Source organism: Salvelinus alpinus, chromosome 29 (assembly GCF_045679555.1).
Source record: "Salvelinus alpinus chromosome 29, SLU_Salpinus.1, whole genome shotgun sequence".
NCBI classification, from domain to species: Eukaryota; Metazoa; Chordata; class Actinopteri; order Salmoniformes; family Salmonidae; genus Salvelinus; species Salvelinus alpinus.
Window position 1 is genome coordinate 39,927,170 of NC_092114.1, and position 26,168 is coordinate 39,953,337.

General features: G+C 43.7%; 1 protein-coding gene and 1 long non-coding RNA gene across 2 annotated transcripts; one reads left to right on the forward strand and one right to left on the reverse strand.

Moving 5' to 3' along the window:
• Positions 1–893: 893 nt before the first annotated feature.
• LOC139558709 (uncharacterized) lies at positions 894–10,444 on the reverse strand. Its single transcript, XR_011671630.1, has 2 exons — positions 10,030–10,444; positions 894–1,345 (listed from the first exon to the last, which is right to left on the reverse strand). It is a non-coding gene; the product is annotated as an uncharacterized lncRNA (long non-coding RNA).
• LOC139558708 (cell division control protein 42 homolog) lies at positions 8,689–24,764 on the forward strand. The gene is made up of 6 exons (XM_071374038.1): positions 8,689–8,822; positions 14,278–14,382; positions 22,180–22,252; positions 22,668–22,777; positions 23,111–23,308; positions 23,639–24,764. Exons 1-6 carry the CDS (start codon positions 8,748–8,750, stop codon positions 23,726–23,728), a joined length of 651 nt encoding a protein of 216 aa, XP_071230139.1. The 5' UTR covers positions 8,689–8,747; the 3' UTR covers positions 23,729–24,764.
• Positions 24,765–26,168: the final 1,404 nt, after the last annotated feature.

Sequence of the window (26,168 nt, forward strand, 5' to 3'; positions counted from 1 at the left end):
CGATCATCAATACTGGACAATTGAGGAGTGGAAAAACATTGCCTGGTCCAACAAATCCCAGTTCCTTTTGCATCATGGGAGAGTCAGGATTTGGCGTAAACAGCATGAGTCTATTTGACTCATCGTGCCTGGTGTCAACGGTACAGGCTGGTGGCAGTGGTGTAATGGTGTGGGTATGTTTTCCTGGCACATGTTAGGCCCTTTGATACCAAATGAGCAATGTTTCCACCCCAAAGAATTCAGTCTGTTCTGGAGGCAAAGGGGGTCCAACTCAGTACTAGATGGGTGTACCTACTAAACTGGCCACCGAGTGGATATGACTTACTGTGTCGGCACTAAGCACCGTGAACAGCATTGCTGCACTGTTAGAGCATCAAAGTGGATTTGGAAACATTGAATGTATGCCCCATTGAATAACATACATCAAATTACTACTATTACCTTGTTTGAAAAATATGTTTATAAGCTGTAAGAGAACAATTACACGTAAATACTAAAACATTTCAAATGTATTTTTGCTTTAAAATTTGCTCATATGCAAAACCATCCACGAAATGTCATGCCCTTAAAAATGGCAAGTTGTTGATTACTGGAGGGTGTTTTAGGACCGCTTGACGGTTATACAGATAGACAGGAGGTGAGGGTGAAATAGTGTGTGTGTGTGTGTGTGTGTGTGTGTCTGTGCGCGTTTGTGCACACACATGTGTGCGAATTCCTGTGTGTGTATGTGCATTCGTGTGTGTGCCAGTGAAAGTTTCATTCCTGAGCATGCATGCATGTGTGTGTGTGTGTTTGTGTGTGTGTGTTTCTGTGTGTGCATTCCTGTGGATGCATATGCATGCGTGTGTGTGTGTCAGGGATAGTGTAGACAGAGGAGAGTTAGAGATCTAAAATTCTATAATTAAATGGCCAAGTTTAATGGGATTATCTTTGGAATACAACAACAATGTCCTTGACACCCATCTCACAGACACACAGAGGGAGAGAGAGAGAGAGAGAGAGAGAGGCAAAGAGCAGAGGGAGTGAGAGAGGTATACAGGGAAAGTGCTTCTATCCAACTGCTATTTTAATCATGGTTGATTGACAGTTTGTCCGCCCTCTGGTCACACGTCTGGTTCTCCAACCTCTGTTTCAGTCCACGCAGCTGCTTCTGTCCCATCCTTCTTCCTCTCATTTCCTCTTTTCCTTTTGGAATGTTTGTGTGTGTCTGTGTGCATCTATGTTATTTGTGAGGACAGAGGGAGCCAGAGGAGGTGCAGATGTCAGGGGAGGCACAGTGGTATATGAGAGGCCAGTGGACAGAGAGCCAGTGTGACAGCTAGGGGAGTCTGCATGGACTCCTCTCCTAGGGCAGCGTGCGTGCGTCCGTGTCAATGGATGGAGAGAGAAAGCAAAGGAGAGAGAGAGATTTGCAAATAAATACAAATTGTATTCATAGCCATTATTTGAAATAATGCATTGGTATAAAAAAATTATTATCACATTACTCCAGTGCTAGCCTCCTTACACTGGCTTCCTGTTAAGGCAAGGGCTGATTTCAAGGTTTTACTGCTAACCTACAAAGCATTACATGGGCTTGCTCCTACTCATCTTTACGATTTGGTCCTGCCGTACATACCTACACGTACGCTACGGTCACAATACGCAGGCCTCCTAATTATCCCTAGAATTTCTAAGCAAACAGCTGGAGGCAGGTCTTTCTCCTATAGATCTCCATTTTTATGGAATGGTCTGCCTACCCATGTGAGAGACGCAGACTTGGTCTCAACTTTTAAGTCTTTACTGAAGACTAATTTCTTCAGTGGGTCATATGATTGAGTGTAATCTGGCCCAGGAGTGTGAAGGTGAACGGAAAGGCTCTGGAGCAACGAACCGCCCTTGCTGTCTCTGCCTGGCCGGTTCCCCTCTCTCCACTGGGATTCTCTGCCTCTAACCCTATTACAGGGGCTGAGTCACTGGCTTACTGGTGCTCTTTCATGCCGTCCCTAGGAGGGGTGCGTCACTTGAGTGGGTTGAGTCACTGACGTGATCTTCCTGTCTGGGTTGGCGCCCCCCCTTGGGTTGTGCCGTGGCGGAGATCTTTGTGGGCTATACTCGGCCTTGTCTCAGGATGGTAAGTTGGTGGTTGAAGATATCCCTCTAGTGGTGTGGGGGCTGTGCTTTGGCAAAGTGGGTGGGGTTATATCCTTCCTGTTTGGCCCTGTCCGGGGGTATCATCGGATGGGGCCACAGTGTCTCCTGACCCCTCTTGTCTCAGCCTAGGACCATGCCTCAGGACTACCTGGCATGATGTCTCCTTGCTGTCCCCAGTCCACCTGGCCGTGCTGCTGCTCCAGTTTCAACTGTTCTGCCTGCGGCTATGGAACCCTGACCTGTTCACCGGACGTGCTACCTGTCCCAGACCTGCTGTTTTCAACTCTCTAGAGACCGCAGGAGCGGTTGAGATACTCTCAATGGTCGGCTATGAAAAGCCAACTGACATTTACTCCTGAGGTGCTGACTTGCTGCACCCTCGACAACTACTGTGATTATTATTATTTGACCATGCTGGTCATTTATGAACATTTGAACATCGTGGCCATGTTCTGTTATAATCTCCACCCGGCACAGCCAGAAGAGGACTGGCCACCCCTCATAGCCTGGTTCCTCTCTAGGTTTCTTCCTAGGTGTTGGCCTTTCTAGGGAGTTTTTCCTAGCCACCGTGCTTCTACACCTGCATTGCTTGCTGTTTGGGGTTTTAGGCTGGGTTTCTGTACAGCACTTTGAGATATCAGCTGATGTAAGAAGGGCTATATAAATAAATTTGATTTGATGTGATATAACGCACTAGATTCTAATGATCCTCTATTGTTTCAGACTCCAGAATCGTGGACACATTACTTTCCATAGGTGGATTCTGGATGATGAGGGGAGTGTGCCAACAGCTGTTCAGTGTGTAGGCTAAGCACGGGTAGCTCAGTTTGCAGGTGTATCGAAAGACTGCAGAATTCCTATACTACTTAATTTACCAGATACACTATACTAGCGCCACATTGTCCAGATGTCTTATGTCCTTCTTGTTTGTTTTCTCCCTCGCTACTACAGTTCAAAACCCAACGGTCTTATTATAATGAACTGTGTCTTCATATCAGTGGTGAAGCAGCTTCCTGCTCCTCCTGTCTCTGTGTCCTTCATTTTGATCTGGAAATTGAGTAGACAATAGCAATATGGTGGATGTGGTCTATGAGCTATTGGCTGTTGTTTTGTTTTCAATAATGATAGCATTAACACTTCAGATGCCATTTCCTGCTGTCGTGCCCTTTAGATGATGGACAATAAAGATCTATTATTTTTTGTACTTTTTACCCTTCTTTCTCCCCAATTGGAAGTTACAGTCTTTTCCCATCGCTGCAACTCCCGTACGGCTTTGGGAGAGGCGAAGATCAAGAGCTATGGGTCCTCTGAAACACGACCTTGCCAAGCCGCACTGCTTCTTGAAACACTGCTTGCTTAACCCGGAAGCCAGCCACATCAATGTGTCAGAGGAAATGCCGTACAACTGGCGACCGAAGTCAGCGTGCAATTCTGCGCTGTCTCATGGATCCCATCCTGGGATCGAACCCGGGTCTGTAGTGCTGCCTCTAGCACTGTGATGCAGTGCCTTAGACAGCTGCGCCACTCTGAAGGCCCATAAAGATCTATTCTATACTGTGATCTGCCATCAAAAGGTCTGAATGTTATGGTACGTACAGGACAGGTATCAGGCTTGTCTTGTAGATGGAGGTTCATGCCACAGCCCTGCTATCCTCTAGCTTGACGACTCACACTAAATTCTTTCCGCTGCTCGCTACATCCTTTAGTCGGAGAATGCCATCATTGAAGTTGTTTGTGGTGAGGAGGGGCACAATGGGTGTTGTACAAAACAAAGTCATCAGATATTGAATAATCTCTAACCACTCACAGTATCAAAGCCAATGACGAATTTTCAAACCTCCGCTTTACCCGGTTTCCACTAGATAGCACAGCCACAGTCTCAAAATGGGCTATATCTGAAATATTCATGGGGGAAAAATGCTTTTTGGTCTTAATTTAAGGTTGGAGTTAGGCAAAAGGTTAGCAGTGTGGTTAAGGTTAGGGGTAAGGTAAGGTTTAAAATCACATTTTAAAGCTGCAATATGTAACTTTTTGGATGGCCTGTCCAAATTAGCATAGAACTGTGAGTTATAGATCTGTCATTCTCATTGAAAGCAAGTTTAAGAACCGTGAGAGCTGTTCTTGTGCGCTATTTCTATGCTTCCAGTTCTTAAGTTTTTGCGTATTTTACACCAGCTTCAAACAGCTAAAAATACAATATTTTTGGTTACTGAAAATATATTTCACAGCGGTTTAGATGGTACAATGATTCTCCACACATTGCTTGTTTTGTCACATGAACTGAAATTTGGGGAACTATTACAATTTATGCAACCAGGAAATGGAAAAGCGATTTCTGCATATTGCACCTTTAAGAAGAGAAATTGTAGAAATAGGCGTGGTTTATGACTTTGTGGCTGTGGTAACTAGTGATGACCACTTCACCCAGGTATGTTCTGGCTGTGGCCCAACCCATTGGTTTCTGGACCAATCAGACGGCCCCGAATGTGTTCATGTTCATTGAAGGCACAGATTATCCATTAAATTGACTAGATGGCCGCTCTAACAATGAATTGAAATGTCTTCAAAACTGGAAGGCAGTCGGGAGGAGGCAAAATCAGGTGGGACCATTCTAGCCAATGAGAGGGCAGATATGCGACTGAACAACAGGCACTCCGATATAAAGTAGTTTTTTTTTCTCAAAATCTCTCTCGGACAAGGTGACTTTTATCAATATATTCGTCTCTATTTAATCTTAGATTCGAAAATGCTAATTGGCATCAAAGTGGGCATCATGAAAGACTACAAATCCCTGCACCTCATCTCTAGCTGACACCTTTGCTAATTAGGTATTGTGTCAATTAAAAGTTGCACAAGACAGTTCACAGAATTGTCAATTTAAAGAAATGTAGCCAACTTATTCATTACTAAATTTAACTAACATTAGATAGCTCATCCAGAGATTCGTACCTTTGCCTCGATTCGGCAGTTTCGTCCAGATTGTCAAGGCATTTGTAGTTCTTTATGATAGCCACATTAGCAGCTAATTAGCATTTCATTTTGTTTTTTTTGGGGGGGGGGGGGATACATGTGAATATATTGATAAGTCACCTTGTCCGAGAGAGATTTACAGTTATCAAAATGTCACACCAGGGTAAGCCTACATGGAACACAGACCTTATTTTAAGTGTTTCTAAAAACCCGATAGAAAAAATGAATGGTGGAAAAACGATTGGAACCATTTCCTTGTTTCACCGTTAGGTTTTATGGTATTATGACTCATACTGTGGTACTCTATAGTGGAGAGATAACTAATGTCTGTGAGCGTGGCGTAGCGTTTGGCAGGAACAAGGTGTCTGTGTAGCCAGGCAAGCTATCCTCTCCGTAATTCACTATGCTCACAAAGTAGCCCACTGGTAAAAATGTGTTACTTACTCCTGCTAGAATAGCATTCAGTACCCACTTCACCTAACTCAACTCTCCTGTGGCATGCCTCACCACCAGGCAGGTCCAGGCTTGCTCTGAACTTAAACATGTACAGACTCACTGTGCACTGATCAGTAAAGCAATACTGCAGATTGATATTATTTTAGTGAAAAACGTGGTGTTGCCATGTTACCAATGTCAACCCCTCTCCACTGAATGGATCGATCGATGGCCCTGAACGAACTTTATCTGACTCTTTGTAAACTGGAAACCACACACCCTGAGGCTGCATTCATCGTAGCTGGGGATTTTAACAAGGCTAATCTAAAAACAAAACTCCCTAAATTCTATCAGCATATCGATTGTGCTACCAGGGCTGGAAAAACCCTAGATCATTGTTATACTAATTTCCGCGACGCATATAAGGCCCTCCCCCGCCCCCCTTTCGGAAAAGCTGACCACGACTCCATTTTGTTGATTCCAGCCTACAAACAGAAACTCAAACAACAAGCTCCCGCGCTCAGGTCTGTTCAACGCTGGTCCGACCAATCTGAATCCACGCTTCAAGACTGCTTCGATCACGCGGATTGGAATATGTTCCGCATCGCGTCCAACAACAATATTGACGAATATGCTGATTCGGTGAGCGAGTTCATTAGGAAGTGCATTGATGATGTCGTACCCACAGCAACGATTAAAACATTCCCAAACCAGAAACCGTGGATTGACGGCAGCATTCGCGTGAAACTGAAAGCGCGAACCACTGCTTTTAACCAGGGCAAGGTGACCGGAAGCATGACCGAATACAAACAGTGTAGCTATTCTCTCCGCAAGGCAATCAAACAGGCTAAGTCCCAGTACAGAGACAAAATCGAGTCGCAATTCAACAGCTCAGACACAAGAGGTATGTGGCAGGGTCTACAGTCAATCACGGATTACAAAAAGAAAACCAGCCCCGTCGCGGACCAGGATGTCTTGCTCCCAGACAGGCTAAACAACTTTTTTGCCCGCTTTGAGGACAATACAGTGCCACTGACACGGCCCCCTACCAAAACCTGCGGGCTCTCCTTCACTGCAGCCGAGGTGAGTAAAACATTTAAACGTGTTAACCCTCGCAAGGCTGCAGGCCCAGACGGCATTCCCAGCCGCGTCCTCAGAGCATGCGCAGACCAGCTGGCTGGTGTGTTTACGGACATATTCAATCAATCCTTATCCCAGTCTGCTGTTCCCACATGCTTCAAGAGGGCCACCATTGTTCCTGTTTCCAAGAAAGCTAAGGTAACTGAGCTAAACGACTACCGCCCCGTAGCACTCACTTCCGTCATCATGAAGTGCTTTGAGAGACTAGTCAAGGACCATATCACCTCCACCCTACCGGACACCCTAGACCCACTCCAATTTGCTTACCGACCCAATAGGTCCACAGACGACGCAATCGCAACCACACTGCACACTGCCCTAACCCATCTGGACAAGAGGAATACCCATGTGAGAATGCTGTTCATCGATTACAGCTCAGCATTCAACACCATAGTACCCTCCAAACTCGTCATCAAGCTCGAGACCCTGGGTCTCGACCCCGCCCTGTGCAACTGGGTCCTGGACTTCCTGACGGGCCGCCCCCAGGTGGTGAGGGTAGGTAACAACATCTCCACCCCGCTGATCCTCAACACTGGGGCCCCACAAGGGTGCGTTCTGAGCCCTCTCCTGTACTCCCTGTTCACCCACGACTGCGTGGCCATGCACGCCTCCAACTCAATCATCAAGTTTGCGGATGACACTACAGTGGTAGGCTTGATTACCAACAACGACGAGACGGCCTACAGGGAGGAGGTGAGGGCCCTCGGAGTGTGGTGTCAGGAAAATAACCTCACGCTCAACGTCAACAAAACAAAGGAGATGATTGTGGACTTCAGGAAACAGCAGAGGGAGCACCCCCCTATCCACATCGACGGGTCAGTAGTGGAGAAGGTGGAAAGTTTTAAGTTCCTCGGTGTACACATCACGGACAAACTGAATTGGTCCACCCACACAGACAGCGTTGTGAAGAAGGCGCAGCAGCGCCTCTTCAACCTCAGGAGGCTGAAGAAATTCGGCTTGTCACCAAAAGCACTCACAAACTTCTACAGATGCACAATCGAGAGCATCCTGTCGGGCTGTATCACCGCCTGGTACGGCAACTGCTCCGCCCACAACCGTAAGGCTCTCCAGAGGGTAGTGAGGTCTGCAGAACGCATCACCGGGGGCAAACTACCTGCCCTCCAGGACACCTACACCACCCGATGTCACAGGAAGGCCATAAAGATCATCAAGGACAACAACCACCCAAGCCACTGCCTGTTCACCCCGCTATCATCCAGAAGGCGAGGTCAGTACAGGTGCATCAAAGCAGGGACCGAGAGACTGAAAAACAGCTTCTATCTCAAGGCCATCAGACTGTTAAACAGCCACCACTAACATTTAGCGGCCGCTGCCAACATACTGACTCAACTCCAGCCACTTTAAAAATGGGAATTGATGGAAATTATGTAAAAATGTACCACTAGCCACTTTAAACAATGCCACTTAATATAATGTTTACATACCCTACATTACCCATCTCATATGTATATACTGTACTCTATATCATCTACTGCATCTTGCCATCTTTATGTAATACATGTACCACTAGCCACTTTAAACTATGCCACTTTATGTTTACATACCCTACAGTACTCATCTCATATGTATATACCGTACTCTATACCATCTACTGCATCTGCCATGCCGTTCTGTACCACCACTCATTCATATATCTTTATGTACATATTCTTTATCCCTTTACACTTGTGTGTGTGTGTAAGGTAGTAGTTGTGGAATTGTTAGGTTAGATTACTTGTTGGTTATTACTGCATTGTCGGAACTAGAAGCACAAGCATTTCGCTACACTCGCATTAACATCTGCTAACCATGTGTATGTGACTAATAAAATTTGATTTGATTTGATTTGATTTGAAGATTACCTGCCTGCTCTATTAAAAGCTATTCAAAGGTCTCACCACTTGCCAAGGACAATGTAGGTAGTCTTCATGGAGGATGTCTCTCTTTTACGCTCTAGATTTTGTTATATAACTAAGAGGGAGGGTAGATAAAAAGGTAGTATATACTAACTACATGCCATTGTTCAGCCACAGCTGGATGGACATCAAGAATACTGAGGGCTGGGTTGTATGACACGCCTACTTTACAGTGAGCTCTCGCGAGCGAACCCCAGATCTAACAACGCCTGGTGGTGGACTGATAAGGTAGCTAATGTTAAGCTTTTGCAATCTTAAGTCTGTGATTCATATTAAATAAATCGTTAAATGTATGTTATGTAGAAAGAGTACACATTTACGCTTTACATTAAGTTTTACATTTGGAAGAACTTAAGTGTATTTATTTTAAAACATCCGCTTTAGCAGTTGACAGCTAGCTAACCCTAGCAAGCTGCTAAGAACGTTAGCTAGGTAGCTAGCTTGTTGTTTTTAACTAGCTAAGTGCTAAGAATGTCATAGAAAATTGGGGAAATTGTATTCGTTTTTGTTTTGTTTGCTTAGTTATATATAGAAAAAAAATGACATGACACTGAAATGATTGTACCGAAATGATTTTACAGGCCGTGTCTGGAATGTAGCTAGCAAGGTAACGTTAGCCTAACGAGATATAGCCAATATATAAAACGCTATTTTTAGTCGGTTTGGCAAGCTCTAGTTGAAATTTGGTACGGTTAACTTTCCATGTGTTTTTTTTTTGCTTCTTTATTTTAGCTTGTTACGGCAATTACCTCGCGCGTTGTATGCGGAAGTGACAGCCAGTAGTTGGCTAACTAGTAAGGAACAATGTAGCAACTAGCAAGGTTGGGAAGTGCTAACAATTTAATTAGCTAGCAAGTTCTAATTGTGTCCATACAATTCATGCCGGGATGTTATAGGGAATGACAATTCTTAGGAAAATGTCTTCTTTTAGTGGTTGGCTAGCCTGTAATACTACTGTGATAGCGCTATTCAGTGTGATAAAATGCCTTGTAATTTTTGGGGGAACAGGTCTCACAGAGCACCTCAGCAAGCCAGAATGTGTTCTGTTTTTATTGAACAGCATTTCGAACTGGCATTGCTAATTACTTATCTTTGTCTTACTCCTATCCCAGCCCACAACCACTTAAAAAAATCATAAGACCCTCATTGACGAAATTGTGATGTAAACCAGACATACTCTATAATGACTAGATGGTATTGTCTCTGCCCTAACAATGGGAGTCGTTGTCGAAACAAGGCTCCAAGCGGCCCGTCTTTCCGCGGTTATGTCTCCAGAACTGACACACCCACAAATGTTAAGAATACAATTTTAAAAACATGCTGGTCGTGTAGTTCTCTAACGTAAAATAGGTACACACATTTCCGGGGTGAACCATTAATTAAAAAAAAAATACAAAATTGCATTAAGCTGTGATATACAATACTCTGAACATACTTGTTTCGTCCGGAACGAGCCATTGTTTACAGGCTTGTTGCGGAATCTTCCGTAGCCTGGCATCCTTGATCAATCAAATCGAAACTATTTGGTTTCACTAAAATAAAGTTAAGTCAGAGGCATCCAATATCTCTAGTAGCAATGCTTAGGATGTGGCCTTGCCTATCAAATAAGCATTTTTAAAACAGATTTATATCCAGGGTCTCCCATTTCCGCCTGTATAAGTGATCTAAAAAAATATATAAAAAAAATACGTGATCTAGAATGTACTACAGTGGCAGCCCACAGGCGGAAAACCCTGGACATAAACGTTTTAAATTCATAATTGTTAGCGAAGGACACATTCAACCTGGTGAGTCGTAAGTATTGTTCCTCGAGATATTGGATATGCCAATGTTGACTGGAAATGTTTGGTGAAACCGAATAGTTTAGATTTGGTTGATCAAGGACGCCAGGGTACGGAAGCTTCCGCAACTAGCCATCTATCTGTACACAATTGCTCGTTGCTGGGCGAACCAGAGTTGGGGGGGCAAACAAACTACTCATCCCATACAGCACTACGGTCTGTATCGTCCAATCACAGAGCAGGTAAAAATGACGTGACCCCTTGAATCTTTCCTTGGAAATTGAGAAACATACCGGTTGTTGGTTGGGCGAGGTGTTGCGTTACCAATTTATGTTAGTTAGCTAAGCCACCATACACAGTCCCAAAATGAACCTTGATCTGTTAGCGAACTCATGATAGCGCGAACTCATGATAGCACTGTCCCAATTGCAAACTGAAATTGTTGGTCGTGTTATTTTGTGGGCAGTTTGAGCATCTGACCAAATTATGCAAGATTTTACCTTTTGGTTAAACGAGATGAGTTGTGTTAGAACAGGTCCAGGATATGCTTCTATGGCGGTGAAACGCTAAGGCTCATGGTTATTGCCGTTTTGTTGCTGTTTGAAACCAGGATTTTTTGTTGTTGTTGCTATCTCTGGAGAGAGAAAAAACGCCCTAAATTGCACAGTAATATCGCTAATATTTCATATCACCACTGGTTACGAGGATTGATAATCCACTTCTGTAACCTCTCGTCGGTGCCCTATTTAGGCAGAAAGGCACTCGGATGAGGCAAGATGAGTTGGGAACATTCTAGCCAATGAGAGGGAAGATACGCATGTAAACATCCAACAACTCCGAAATGAAGGTTTTTCCTCAAAGTTGCGTGGGCGTCCACTTATTTCAGTACATTCATAACAACAAAAACTACTTACGAAACTACCATTACACTGAACAAGAATATAAATGCAATATGTAAAGTGTTGGTCCCATGTTGAACTAAAATATTCCAGAAATTTTCCATATGCAAAAAAAGCTTATTTCTTTCAAATGTTGTGCACACATTTGTTTACATCCCTGGTGGTGAGCATTTTTCCAAAATAATCCATCCACCTGACAGGTGTGGCATTTTTCGAAGCTGATTGAACAGCATGATCATTACACAGGTGCAATTTGTGCTGTGGACAGTAAAAGGCCACTCTAAAATATGCAGTTTTGTAACACAATGCCACAGATGTCTCAAGTTTAGAGGGAGCGTGCAATTGGCATGCTGACTGCAGGAATGTCCACCAGAGCTGTTTCAAGAAAATGTAATGTTACTTTCTCTACCATAAGCCACCTCGTGTAATTTTAGATAATTTGGCAGTACGTACAACTGGCCTCAGAACCACAGACTACGTGTAACCATGCCAGCCCAGTGCCTCCTCATCCGGCTTCTTCACTTGCTGGTTCGTCTGAGACCAACCACCCAGACAGCTGATGAAACTGTGGGTTTGCATAACTGAATAATTTCTGCACCAACTGTCAGAAACTGTCTCAGGGAAGCCCATCTGCGTGCTCATCTTCCTCAACAGGGTTTTGACCTGACTGCAGTTCAGCGTAGCAAATGCTCACCTTCGATGGCCACTGGCACGTTGGAGAAGTGTGCTCTTCACAGATGAATTCCGGTTTCAACTGTAACCAGGCAGATTGCGTTGTGTGGGTGAGCAGTTTGCTGATGTCAACGTTGTGAACAGAGTGCCCCAAGGTGGCGGTGGGGTTATGGTATGGGCAGGCATAAGCTACGGAAAACGAACACAATTGCATTTTATCGATGGCGATTTAAATGCGCAGAGCTACCGTGACAAGATCCTGAGGCCTGTTCATCTGTCACCATCACCTCATGTTTCAGCATGATAATGCACTGCCCCATGTCACAAGGTTCTGTATGCAATTCCTGGAAGCTGAACATTTCCCAGTTCTTTCATGGCCTGCATACTCACCAGACATGTCACCCGTTGAGCATGTTAGGGATGCTCTGGATTGACGTGTACAACAGCTTGTTCCAGTTCCCGCAACGTGGCACAGCCATTGAAGACTAGTGGGACAACATTCCACAATCAACAGCCTGATCAACTCTATGCAACGGAGATGTCGTGCTGTGTGAGGCAAATGCAGGTCACACCAGATACTGACTGGTTTTCTGATCCATGCCCCTACCTTTTTTTTTTCATTGTAAGGTATCTGTGCTCAACAGATTCATATCTGTATTTCCAGTCATGTGAAATCCATAGATTAGGGCCTAATAAGTTAGTTTTTTGTAAGTTAAGTAGAGAACACACTCAGCAATGCCCTGGGGAGAGGAGGGGGGATGAATGAGCTAATTGTAAACAGGGGATAATTAGGTGGCCATGATGGTATGAGGACTAGATTGGTAATTTGGCCACAACACCAGGATTAACACCCCTACAGTTACAAGAAGTGCCATGGGACTACAGGGAGTCAGGACACCTGTTTAACATCCCATCTGAAAGACAGCAATGTCCCCAATCACTTCCCTGGGGCTTTGGGATATTTTTTTAGACCAGAGAAAATAGTGCCTCCTACTGGCCCTCAAACACCACTTCCAGCAGCATCTGGTCTCCCATCCAGGACCAACCCTGCTTAACTTCAGAGACAAGTCAGCAGTAGGGTGCAGGGTGGTATGCTCTTGGGTGGTATTTCAATTGACTGATTTCCTTATATGAACTTTAACTCAGTAAAATCTTTGAAATTATTGCATGTTGTGTTCATATTTTTGTTTAGTGTAGATCAAATAAATCGCACTTAGTAAATTAGCAATACATGTTTTGTTGACCAAATCTGACACTCTCATAAAGCAGGTTTCCATCCAACCTTTTTATGCAAGTAAAGTACATGTTGAATAAAAAATGCGTGATGGAAACAGCAAATTTGTCGGTACACTTTTCAAATGTCGATAAAATACACTAGACAAGGTGGGATCTTTTTTGTGTTTTTTTAATTAGTAATGCGAGAAATGGTGTTGGAAGTTCTTATCGTGTAGGTAGCCTACTTTTACTGTAGCTGCGAGTTGTTGGCTAACGCGCATGTGCCAAGACCAGAGTGGGCACATTTGCTATATATTGCAACATTTGTTGTGACAAAACCATCAGCAGAGTTGAAAATAAGATGGAAACCCATTTAACTTGTATTTTGTTTATTCAGGTACATGGGAATTTAACTGCAAAAGTAATTTTTATGTGCACTACGTCATCACGCACAGCCTTTTATCCGTAACAGGTCAACTTGATGGAAACACATCCCTGGTGGGAAAATGCGCTTTTTAAAATGTTATTTACGGTACTTGGATATTCACACATCTGTCGTCAATTGGATGGAAACCTAGCTACAGACCTCCAAACAAAAAGTCTCCACTTTGTCTGCTTATCGCTGTATCTCGCGTGGACAGATTTTGACGGGAGTGGAGCCTCTCGCTTAGCCTCTTCCTGTCATTGCTATTGTCCTTTTTTTAAATTTACCAAATGAGCAGGAATGTGTATTGCTGAGCAACATACTGTTCACGGGGCCTTGTGCTGTGAACAGTGTATTACCCAGCCACCCGTGTTTGGACTGTCTGACCTCCTATTGTGTGCACTTGAGCTATTAAGATGTGTGGCATTCTTATCACTTGTTATTCACATACACACTGTCAGAGCTGTGGCCAAGGAGTCATACAAGGGTGGTGTCTGCTCTCACTCTCGTGCCTACCCTCTCGTGATGTGTTTAAAAAAAATATATATATCTTTCATCCCTAGTGTGATAAACCGATGAGGATCGACAAGAGGTGTCTAAGTTATGACAACAGCTGCCAAAAGATTGCAGATTCACTAGCGTCAGCGTATTCAACCGTGTTTCTGTCTGTCTGTCTCCCTCCTTCCCTCCAGATGCAGACCATAAAGTGTGTGGTGGTGGGTGACGGTGCGGTGGGAAAGACTTGCCTGTTGATCTCCTACACCACCAACAAGTTCCCGTCGGAATACGTCCCCACGGTGAGTGGCACTGGAGTGCTGTTCGAGAATGGTCTGGGACGGGACTTGGCGGAGTGTCCGGGTTTGCCAAGTGTCTAGGCTAGGGGGTATGCAACAGGAGCCGCCGTACTTTGTGCCCTTTGTTCCAGACCATTTCTATCACATCTCTGATTCAACTCATCCATTTGAAACAACCATTGGATGAATTAGGTGTGTTTAGTGCTGGGCATGAGCAAAAGCCTCCACACACCATCTGTAATTCTTTATGGCTGGAGTTACCAATCATTGGCTCGTGTAGAATCTCAAATATAGAATGGGTTTTGAGAGAAGGTGTTTGTTTTCGAACTGAAAAGAGGAACCCCTTGAGGAAGAGCCAGACTCGCTTGGAAGTGGTTATGGACCAAAAAGCATGAGTCAGGCTACACACCGTTTCATACTATTTGACAAATAGGGATGAAAACAGACAACTCAGTCCAACTGAAATAAATCAATACAGTTGGTAGACCAGGGATGGGCAACTTTGATGGGGGTGGGGGCCACAAAAATGTGAACTCATCATGAGGGACCGCATTTGATCACGGGTCTGCGTACACACAGCCATAACATTTTATAGCTAATTTGTCTTAGGGTGGAGAGGAATGTTTGCCGTTTTTAATATATCTGAGTGAAACTGACTAACAAAATCAATGCCCCCACCGGACGGTAATACGACCATGCTTTTTATTTAACCTTTTTTTAACTAGGCTAGTCTGTTAAGCACAAATTCTTATTTACAATGACGGCCTACCAAAAGGCAAAAGGCCTCCTGGGGGCTGGGTTTAAAAATAATCATAAATTAAATTATAGGACAAAACACACATCACGACAAGAGACAACACAACACTACATAAAGAGAGACCTAAGACGACAACAACAGCATGGCAGCAACACATGACAACACAGCATGGTAGCAACACAACATGGTAGCAGCACAACACATGGTACAAATATTATTGCGCACAGACAACAGCACAAAGGGCAAGAAGGTAGAGACAACAATACATCACGCAAAGCAGCCACGACTGTCAGTAAGAGTGTCCATGAATGAGTCTTTGAATAAAGAGATGGAGAAAGCTCGTTCCAGTCGCTAGCTGCAGCGAACTGAAAAGAGTAGTGATCCAGGGATGTGTGTGCTTTGGGGACCTTTAACAGAATGTGACTGGCAGAACGGGTGTTGTATGTGGAGGATAAGTGCTGCAGTAGATATCAGATAGGGGGGAGTGAGGCCTAAGAATTTTATAAATAAGCATCAACCAGTGGGTCTTGTGACAGGTATACAGAGGAGTATAGAGTGCAGTGATGTGTCCTATAAGGAGCATTGGTGGCAAATCTGATGGCCAAATGGTAAAGAACATCTAGCCGCTCGAGAGCACCCTTACCTGCCGATCTATTTATTACATCTCCGTAATCTAGCATGGGTAGGAGGGTCTTCTGAATCAGGGTTAGTTTGGCAGCTGGGGTGAAAGAGGAGCGATTACGATAGAGGAAACCAAGTCTAGATTTAACCTTAGCCTGCAGCTTTGATATGTGCTGAGATAAGGACAGTGTACCATCTAGCCATACTCCCAAGTACTTGTATGAGGTGACTACCTCAAGCTCGAACCCCTCAGAGGTAGTAATCACACCTGGGGGGAGAGGGGCTTTCTTCTTTCCAAACCACATGACCCTTGTTTTGGAGGTGTTCAGAACAAGGTTAAGGGCAGAGAAAGCTTGTTGGACACTAAGAAAGCTTTGTTGTATAGCGTTTAACACAAGATCCAGGGATTGGCCAATCCAGGGGAGTATAAAACTGTATCATCTACATATAAGTGGATGAGATAAATGGATGCTAACACGTTTAGGTAGTTTAACTGCCAGCTAACTTAGCAATCTAAAAATGTTTAGCTGACATAGGCTAATTAACTGACATAACAGGAGAAAAACTGCTGATGCGCTACCACATTTAGAAATGGCACCTTGTGTATTCTACCAAGTTGAGACCCTGACTGAGATCCCCCTGGGGTGGGGGGGGGGGGGATTATCCAGTTGCACATCCCTGAGGTAGCATTGGAACTCAGCACAGCAATGGGGTGCTGCAGATGGTGTGTGATGAGTAGCTGTTTCTATCAGTCCCGTCTCTCTCTCTGGCAGTAATCAGCACAGTGCTGTACCAGAGACTGACAGAGAGAGTGTGTCGACTCAGCCCTCTCTGTCCTCTGCCCAGTCAGGCCCAACTGGGTGTGTTCATGTGGTTGGCCCATTAAAAACAGACCCAACTTTCTCCATGACGTTTCTCTGTCTGTCTGTGCAGTTCAACAGTGCACTCTTCTCATAAGAATCACGTGGCAATTTAAGATTTTTGATTCTAAGCAGATTACTCTCAAAATCCTCAGAAACAATGCTACTGGTTGATTTGGTGGGTATTGAAATACTCTTACAGGTCATACATGTACAGAAGTAGGCTGAGAACCTACAACAGCCTAGTCTATTCTTATATTAGATGTATGTAGTGCATTCTTATAACATTTCATTAATTGGTGAATACAGTCCTTGTACTACTGCATTTGGGAGTTGAAACATCTGAATATTGGTGTAGTGTGTACAGTCACAGTTGTAGAGGCAGGTTTTTTTTAATTTTTTTTACCCACCATTCTCTGTGCTATTAGGCCTAGCTCTGTCCAAACACATTATTGTCATGACGGTCAGAGATGTGTTTTTGACTTTGTGTTCGGTCTGCCGGGCCTCGCCTTTCCGCTACGTGCCCCAACGCCTCACTCTTTTTATGTCTGAACTTGAAGTGCCCTAAGAAGCCCTGCCTCCCATGGTTTCTCAACCCAATAGAGGCAGACTGTTCTCCCTCTGGATCAGAGAACAGATTAGCTGACCAACGGTGTGTACAAGACTGAAGTGCATGGTTGCATCTTAATAGTTGAAAGTGTCTACCTCGTCTCCTCGCTTTCATCTTTCTGCACTGATGTGTAAACGCGTATGAGCGATGAAAGAAATAGGCCTATGATAGGCAGACTACCTCCTGGGAAATTGCTATCACCTCTCCAGTTCTTTCATATTCAGACGGTGATCAGCAGTGTTGGCAATGATTGTATGGTTTTTGGTGAATGGTGACAATAAGCTTTGAAATCAGCATATTTTGCTTTATGGTTTGCGTATTATAACAAACAAAATGCTAGGGTTGTGAATTGATAAACTAGCAAGGAAAGTTAGCCTACAAAGCTGGAAGCTATCGGTAGCTTCTTGCATTGTAAAGTGTTCTAGCCTGTAATGGACATTGTTTCGCGAACAGTAATTAACAGTTGCAACATTTCTACATGCCGTGTTGCATTACTCAAGTGTGTTAACTTCTGTGCAGCATGAGTGGGGAGCTAACATGATACAACCCAGACTCAGTGAGTACAGTGGTTTCTCAGGACCGGCTAGAGCTAGCAGAGAGACACATTTGATATTGATAGAAGGACCGAAAGTAACACCTTCTAGTACCAAACTTTTTTTCATGTTCTAGTATTGAAAAAGTACCATGCAACACTAGTATTCTATAATATTCAGTGCAGTTAAAGGAAAGGCGACAAGGAGAGGAAGACATTTTAGACCATTGAGATGCACCCCAACTCTAGCAAGCATCTCAATAGTCTGAAATGGCTTCCTCTCCTTGTCGCCCGGTGAGATCCCTAACAAAAAAAGATTGCAGTCGACTCAAACTAAAGTGTAAGAATGGACTAGGATGAGGCCTGAGATTAAACAGGTAGTGGACAGCCAGGGAAGAAGGTAAATTGGTGGTTTAGTGACTGCACAAGGCTGGAATGTTGTCCGGAATCTCACACCCAAATTGAAGGAACGTCCCTCATGTTCCACATTACAAAGACAAACATGTCCACTAAAGTAATAGAAGTTAACACTGTTACTCATTTCCAGGTGACAGCGATAAGACTCCTTTTGAAATAGAATACCTAGTGTTTAACACGAATCAATATTTTCCAAAGCAACGTCAAGAACTGGATACACCATTTTCAGTCACTTGTTCGCACCCCACCTAAGTAATTTTTTAAAATTGTATGTAACTAGGCAAGTCAGTTAAGAACATATTTTTATTTACAATGACTGCCTACACCGGCCAAACCCGGACGACGCCGGTCCAATTGTGCGCCGCCCAATTACAGCCGGTTGTGATACAGCCTGGATTCAAACCAGGGTGTCTGTAGGGACGACTCTAGCACTGAGATGCAGTGCCTTAGACCGCCGCGCCACTCGGGAGCCCCAATGGTAGTAATGGTCGGAGAAACACTGGTTGGGCTAAAGAGAGTGTGTTTGGAGCACAGGATTAGAATTGTCCTTCAGTTTGCTGACCTAAAGATAAGCTTGGAAATTATACTGCCCATGAACCTGCCCTATGGGAGTCACGCAGCATTGTGCGACGGAGACGAAACATGAGAAATGGCGTTGCCATTCAGCAGCATTTGGGACAAGGCATAGTGGTTTCTTCAGCACATATAAATGAGCTGAGTCAGACTGTTTCTCATTCTTACTGAACAGTCGGTTGTTTCATTGCCTTTAGTGGGAGGCACCTTAAAGAGGAACAAGATCACTGTGAAACATTCGGTCTCCGACCTAAACGATACCCTGCGTACACAACACAAGAACTTGTATCAAGTTATGAATGGCGGGGCGCCACACGTCTATGTAGTGTCCCTACACAATACGTAGCTACTTGTACGTCTTCCACGCGCACATATGTTTTAAATCAAGGCTTAGTTGACAACATGGATCCCTTTGACCAACTACCACTCTGTGTCATAGACCGTTCTGTGGAGGGAACAAAAAAATATAGGGATTTCCATGTGTTCAATATGGTGGGATATCGGCCTAGGTTATGAAACTGAACCACAGCACGACCTATATTCCTGTATCCATACGTGTACCAGGTATGATGTAGGCCAACTGTAAACTCGCTCTGTGGAAAGACTCCAAAAGAGTCCAGTTCATTTCAATTGTTCTAAAACCATTATTTGGCCAACAATAATAGCCTATGCATTATTTTGATTCCTGCGATGAAAGTATCTGCCTTTCCCTGTTTCACTGTCGGGTGCTGACTCTTATTCCCTCTCCCCACTGTGCGCACGGAGGAGAGAGCGATGCCTTCTGAGAAGCACAAGCATATGAAAGTTGCTATAAAGAAAATGCTATTGCGGGGAAAAGACCGTTTTCAAAGCAACGACTGTTTTTCTAGTTCTGTAGAGGAGAGTCTCAGATATCTGAGAGTAGATCATGTATTTCTCACCTCTTAATATTGGGTCCATGACTATAGTCTATAGTTCGTTTTGATTTGCCCGCGGAGTGTGAAATTTGCAATGAATAGGCTAGCCTAGCGCTGGGAAGTTTTTGTAGGACATTAGCCTACATTTACTGATAGCCATGTAGGCTAATTGATTAATCTATCTAGCAACAATATCATATTTAGAGTTAGCAATCTAGCGAAGAGTGTCCACTTCCTCAGGTGGTGAATAATATAGGCCAATGTGCACAACGATGCCGGAAAATTCTCTGAATAGCCCACAATAAATCTGATCATTCTGGATCCAATTTTGCCAGGTTGCACATCAAAATATCAGTGATATGGTATGCGCAATACTGTCGGGGGTACACCAAGTAAAAATGTGATAAACATTTTTTTTTTTAAATATATAATTTTTGTATAAAAAATAAACACATTTTCAAACAGTACATTTATATTTTCCAACAGGGCTATACATTTGGGTGAGGTTTATTTCTCGTCTGAGTAGCCTCGTTTCACTGCCAAAAATAAAATTAAACCATCTAGTGTTCAGCGAAATAGCAACACAATGTCAAATACAGGTAGCCTAGTCAAATAATTAACATCCAATCACATTAACTGTTACTCTTGCGCAGACATTTAGAAATGAAACATGACCATTTGAAAAATAAGCCGCAGGAGTGTTTTGAGCGAGAATAAAGACTACTTTCGGGTAGTAAGACATGTATAAAAGCAACCGATACCATTAATAAGAAGGGGCTAGAAGCGTCTTATATGGTGAGCTACCGAGTGACTAGCACAGGCAAGCCCCATACTATTGTGGAGGACTTAATTCTTCCTGATGCCGTGGATATGGCTGGAGGAAAAGGCCAAAAAAACTAAACAGACAATGCCTCCATCAAACAACACTGTTTCACGACACATCAGTGACATGGCAGGAGATGTTTTGAAACAATTACTGCTTCGCATACAAGCCAGTGAATTATATGCGTTACAGCTGGATGAGTCAACAGACGTGGCGGGCCTGGCACAGCTCCTGGTATATGTCCGTTACTCTTATGGGGGGTCAATTAAGGAAGACAACGTCTTCTGAAAACCAGTGGAAACCAGGATATCATGACAGGATATTTTTTAAAGTACTGGACAGCTTTGTGACATCAAATGGACTTTGGTGGTCAAGATGTGTTGGTATCTGTACTGATGGCGCAAAAGCCATGACAGGGAGACATAGTGGAGTGGTAACGTGCGTGCAAGCAGTTGCTCCCGATGCCACTTGGGTACACTGCAGCATCCACTGAGAGGCTCTTGCTGCCAAGGGAATGCCTGACGGCTTGAAAGATGTTTTGGACATCACTTTGAAAATGGTTATCTTTGTTAAAGCAAGGCCCCTGAACTCTCATGTATTTTCTGCCTTATACAAGGATGTGGGCAGCGACCATGTAACGCTTTTACAACATACAGAAGTGTGCTGGTTATCATAGTATTGACACGTTTTTTTGAATTGAGAGACGAGCTTAAAATGTTCTTTACTGAGCATAATTTTCACTTGTCTGACCGCTTGCAAGATGACGAGTTTCTCACACGACTGGCCTATCTGGGTGGTGTTTTTTCTCGCCTGAATGATCTGATTCTACAATTACAGGGACTCTCCTCAACTATATTCAATGTGTGGGACAAAACTGCGGCTATGATTAAGAAGTTGGAGCTCTTTTCTGTCTGCATTAACAAGGACAATACACAGGTCTTTCCATCATTGTATAATTTTTTGTGTGCAAATGAACTCAAGCTTACGGACAATGTCAAATGTGATATAGCGAAGCACCTGAGTGAGCTGGGTGCACAATTACACAGGTACTTTCCCGAAATGGACGACACAAACAATTGGATTCGTTATCCCTTACATGCCCTGCCTCCAGTCCACTTACCGATATCTGAACAAGAGCGCCTCATCGAAGTTGCAACAAGCGGTTCTGTGAAAATTTTATTTAATCAGAAGCCACTGCCAGATTTCTGGATAGGGCTGCGCTCAGAGTTTCTTGCCTTGGCAAATCGCGCTGTTAAAACACTGATGCCCTTTGCAACCACGTACCTATGTGAGAATGGATTCTCGGCCCTCACTAGCATGAACACTAAATACAGGCACAGACTGTATGTGGGAAATGATTTAAGACTGAGACTCTCTCCAATACAACCCAACATTGCAGAGTTATGTGCATCCTTTCAAGCACACCCTTCTCATTAACCTGTGGTGAGTTATTCACAATTTTTGACGAACAAATAAGGTTTTATATGTAAAATGGCTAAATAAAGAGCAAAATTATTGTTATTTGTGCCCTGGATCTATAAGAGCTCTTTGTTACTTCCCATGTGCCGGGTTGTGACAAAAACTCACACTCATTCTTATGTAACTGTCAAATAAGTAAGTAACTGTCAAATAAAATCAATCAAAACTCAACATTTTACATTGAAATCCCTAATGATTTATTATATTTCTCTCCTATCTGCCTCTTTCTCAGGTGTTTGATAACTATGCGGTGACCGTGATGATCGGAGGGGAGCCCTACACTCTGGGGCTGTTCGATACAGCAGGTAAAACAAAATGGCCGCTCCCCGCTACATGAGCTCTTATTAACTACAGTGTCTTGAGCATCGACTTGCAATACCTTCTTCTCACTCACCATGGTCTGCCTGTATTACTTTCACATGGTGCTTACATTGGGATTATGGATTGTGTTTCTCTCCAGCCATCTAAGCGTTTGAACGTTGCATGGGTAACTCGCCTTGTGCACTAGCCTATGTAGTGATAGGATTTACCATGGTGTCTAAATGTGTTTTTGTGTTTGTGAGTTAGTCAACTGGTGTGTTAGTTCACTGAGCTCAATTATTCACTAGATAATGTAGTCCGTTGTGTAGTTGTCTTATTTAGGCTTGTTCTTGCATATGAAAGGTAGCCTTGATGTAAACTCCTCAAATGTTTGCTGTCTCTCTCTGTCGCCCTCCCCAGGTCAGGAGGACTATGACAGACTGCGACCACTCAGCTACCCCCAGACAGACGTCTTCCTTGTGTGTTTCTCTGTCGTATCGCCCTCCTCCTTTGAGAACGTCCGCGAGAAGGTGCGTGTGGAATATAACTTTAGTGTCCATTGGTTAGAACGTTTGAGTCATCTGCCTTTCACAACACCCCCAGATACACCCACACACACGTGGGACTAGTGTTTTCTAGCCCATGTCTTTACACCTGTGTTTCTCTATAAACATAGCATTATGTTCTTCTTTGGTTTGGGTGTTTTGTGAGTTGGGGTTAGTGTTCTTTCTCTCCCCTCCCTCTTTCTCTCCATTATTCACACCTGCATAAAATGATTTACAACATGAAACCCTCCCATACTCTATGGACATAATATACTGCAGGATCAGAACCTAATATGCCCCCCCCTTCCTCTCCCACAGTGGGTCCCAGAGATCTCCCACCATTGTCCGCGTACACCCTTCCTGCTGGTGGGCACCCAGATGGACCTGAGGGACGACAGCAACACAGTGGAGAAGCTGGCTAAGAACAAGCAGCGGCCCCTGGCCCCCGAGAGCGGAGACAAGCTGGCCCGGGACCTCCGGGCCGTCAAATATGTGGAGTGCTCCGCCCTCACCCAGGTGCGTGTCTGTGTGTGTGAGAGACACAATCTCTATCTCCTAAGTCTGGCCCTGATTCAGGGAAACAGGAAATGGTGGGTGTGAGTGGCTTGTGTGGTTTCTGAAAAGTAACTTCCTCTCACTGTTCTCCTTTGTGTTGATAGATGCCATACTTACTCACTTCAAACTACTACCGGATGATGGCTACTGTTGACAGCATTTCATAGTGCCATCTTGTGCAACTGTGGCCATTGTGAAACTAGGCTAGTGGGTCAATAAGTAAATTTACTTACTTATTCCTCTCTTTTTTTTCTCTCTCTCTCTCTCTCTCTCTCTCTCTCTCTCTCTCAGCGAGGTCTGAAGAACGTGTTTGATGAGGCCATCCTGGCGGCGCTGGAGCCGCCAGAGACCAAGCCCAAGAAACGCTGTGCACTCTTATAAAATGTTTTTTAAATGGGGCCAAAGAGCCAGGGGAAAGACCGAATTTAAAAGACAGACAGGCGGACACAGGAACAGACAGGGAGGGGTGTAACGCTGGGAGGGGTGTAGAGGGAGGGAGCAAGAGAGGACAAGTGAGACATTCGTTTAACAGTGCCTTCAGCGATAGAGGTGGGGAGGGGCGATGTTGGGTGGATGGGTAACAAACAGACAGAAATAAATCACAATGTGTAATAGAATGTAACAAGCTGATCAATTCTCTTCCTAACCAGTATAGTCCTTCTTAAAAGGAGACCGACTGAGCAATATAGGGAAGAGACAAGGTTTTGAAACCTCTATTGCCTTATAGTTACAGGACAAATGAAATGGGTTTGACAAAAAGAGGTAGACTGTGTGGAGTTTATTTTGTGTTTGATGATACTAAAAACTGACTGGAAAAATTTGCTAAAGGCGCGCAATCTTGACATTCACACACACCTGCTTTACTCCCTTCAACCCAAAACGGCTTCTCTCTTTCAAACTGCCCGCCATTGTTTTGAAAATCCTGCGTCTTCAAACATGAACTATTCTGCTTCACTCGCTATCTGTCGTCACCGCTCCAATGGGAACTACAAGCGCTTCTTACTTCCTCTTGGTTTTCACTGCTCCCTAAAGGCAATAACAGGAACTGAATTCCCACTCGCTTTTTTGTTGCCATTTATTGTTTTAGAGATGATGGTGTATTATTGATGGTAATAAGAGTATTATATATTTTTTGGCTCTTTATTTCTGGGATACCCCTAGTGGTTAGTGGTTTGGACTCTTGTTGTTTTTTTATATATATTTTTATTATTAATTTGATGGTTGTGTGCCAATGTGTTGAGTGTCACTGGTTTCATTTGACATAACAATCATAATATGCCTCTAATGACTACGTAGCTGGATGTGATGTCAGTAGTAATAACAGCAAAAAGCAATAATGGTTATGAGTAACAATAATAGCTCTTTTGAAGCATCCTCATCTGGTTGTTTGAAATAAATAAAAATACTTGAACTTAAACTCTAGTCAATTTCCCCATTTTATTTTTATTTAACCTTTATTTAACTAGGCAGAGTGAAGGTAAAGCATACTATACTATTATTTTTATGTATATTATATTTGTGTGTGTGTGTGTATATATGTGTATATATATATATAGTAGCAGTCAAAAGTTACACCTACTCATTCAAGGGTTTTTCTTTATTTTACAATTTTCTACATTGTAGAATAATAGTGAAGACATCAAAACTATGAAATAACACATGGAATCATGTAGTATCCAAAAAAGAGTTAAACAAATCAAAATATATTCTAGATTCTTCAAAGTAGACACCCTTTGCCTTGATGACAGCTTTACACACGCTTGGCATTCTCTCAACCAGCTTCACCTGGAATGCTTTTCCAACTGTCTTGAAGGTGTTCCCACAAATGCTGGCTGCTTTTCCTTCACTCTGCGGTCCAACTCATCCCAAACCATCTCAATTGGGTTGAGGTCAGGTGATTGTAGAGGCCAAGTCATCTGATGCAGCACTCCATCGCTCTCCTTGGTCAAATAATCCTTACACAGCCTGGAGGTGTGTTGGGTCATTGTTCTGTTGAAAAACAAATGATAGTCCCACTAAGTGCTCCCGAATGGCGCTGCGTTCTAATACACTGCATCTCAGTGCTAGAGGCATCACTATAGATACCCTGGTTCAAATCCAGGCTGTATCACAACCGTCCGTGATTGGGAGTCCCATATGGCGGCGCACAATTGGCCCAGCGTCGTCCGGGTTTGGCCGGTGTAGGCCGCCATTCTAAATAACAATTTGTTCTTAACTGACTTGCCTTGTTAAATAAAGGTTATATTTAAAAAATACTAATAATACTAATAATTAAAGCGCAAACCAGATGGGATTGCGTATCGCTGCAGAATGCTGTGGTAGCCATGCTGGTTTAGTGTGCCTTGAATTCCAAATAAATCAGACACCAGCAAAGCACCCCCACACCATCACACCTCCATGCTTCACGGTGGGAACCACACATGCAGAGATCATCCCTTCACCTACTCTGTGTCTCACAAAGACATGGTGGTTGGAACCAAATTGGACTCATCAGACCAAAGGACAGATTTCCTCCAGTCTAATGTCCATTACTCATGTTTCTTGGCCCAAGCAAGTCTCTTCTTATTGGTGTGCTTTAGTAGTGGTTTCTTTGCAGCAATTCGACCATGAAGGCCTGATTCATAGTCTGAACAGTTGATGTTGAGATGTGTCTGTTACTTGAACTCTGTGAAGCATTTATTTGGGCGGTAATCTGAGGTGCAGTTAACTCTAATGAGTGTATCATCTGCAGCAGAGGTAACTGTGGGTCTTCCCTTTCCTGTGGCAGTCCTCATGAGAGCCAGTTTCATCATAGTGCTTTGCGGTTTTTGCAACTTCACTT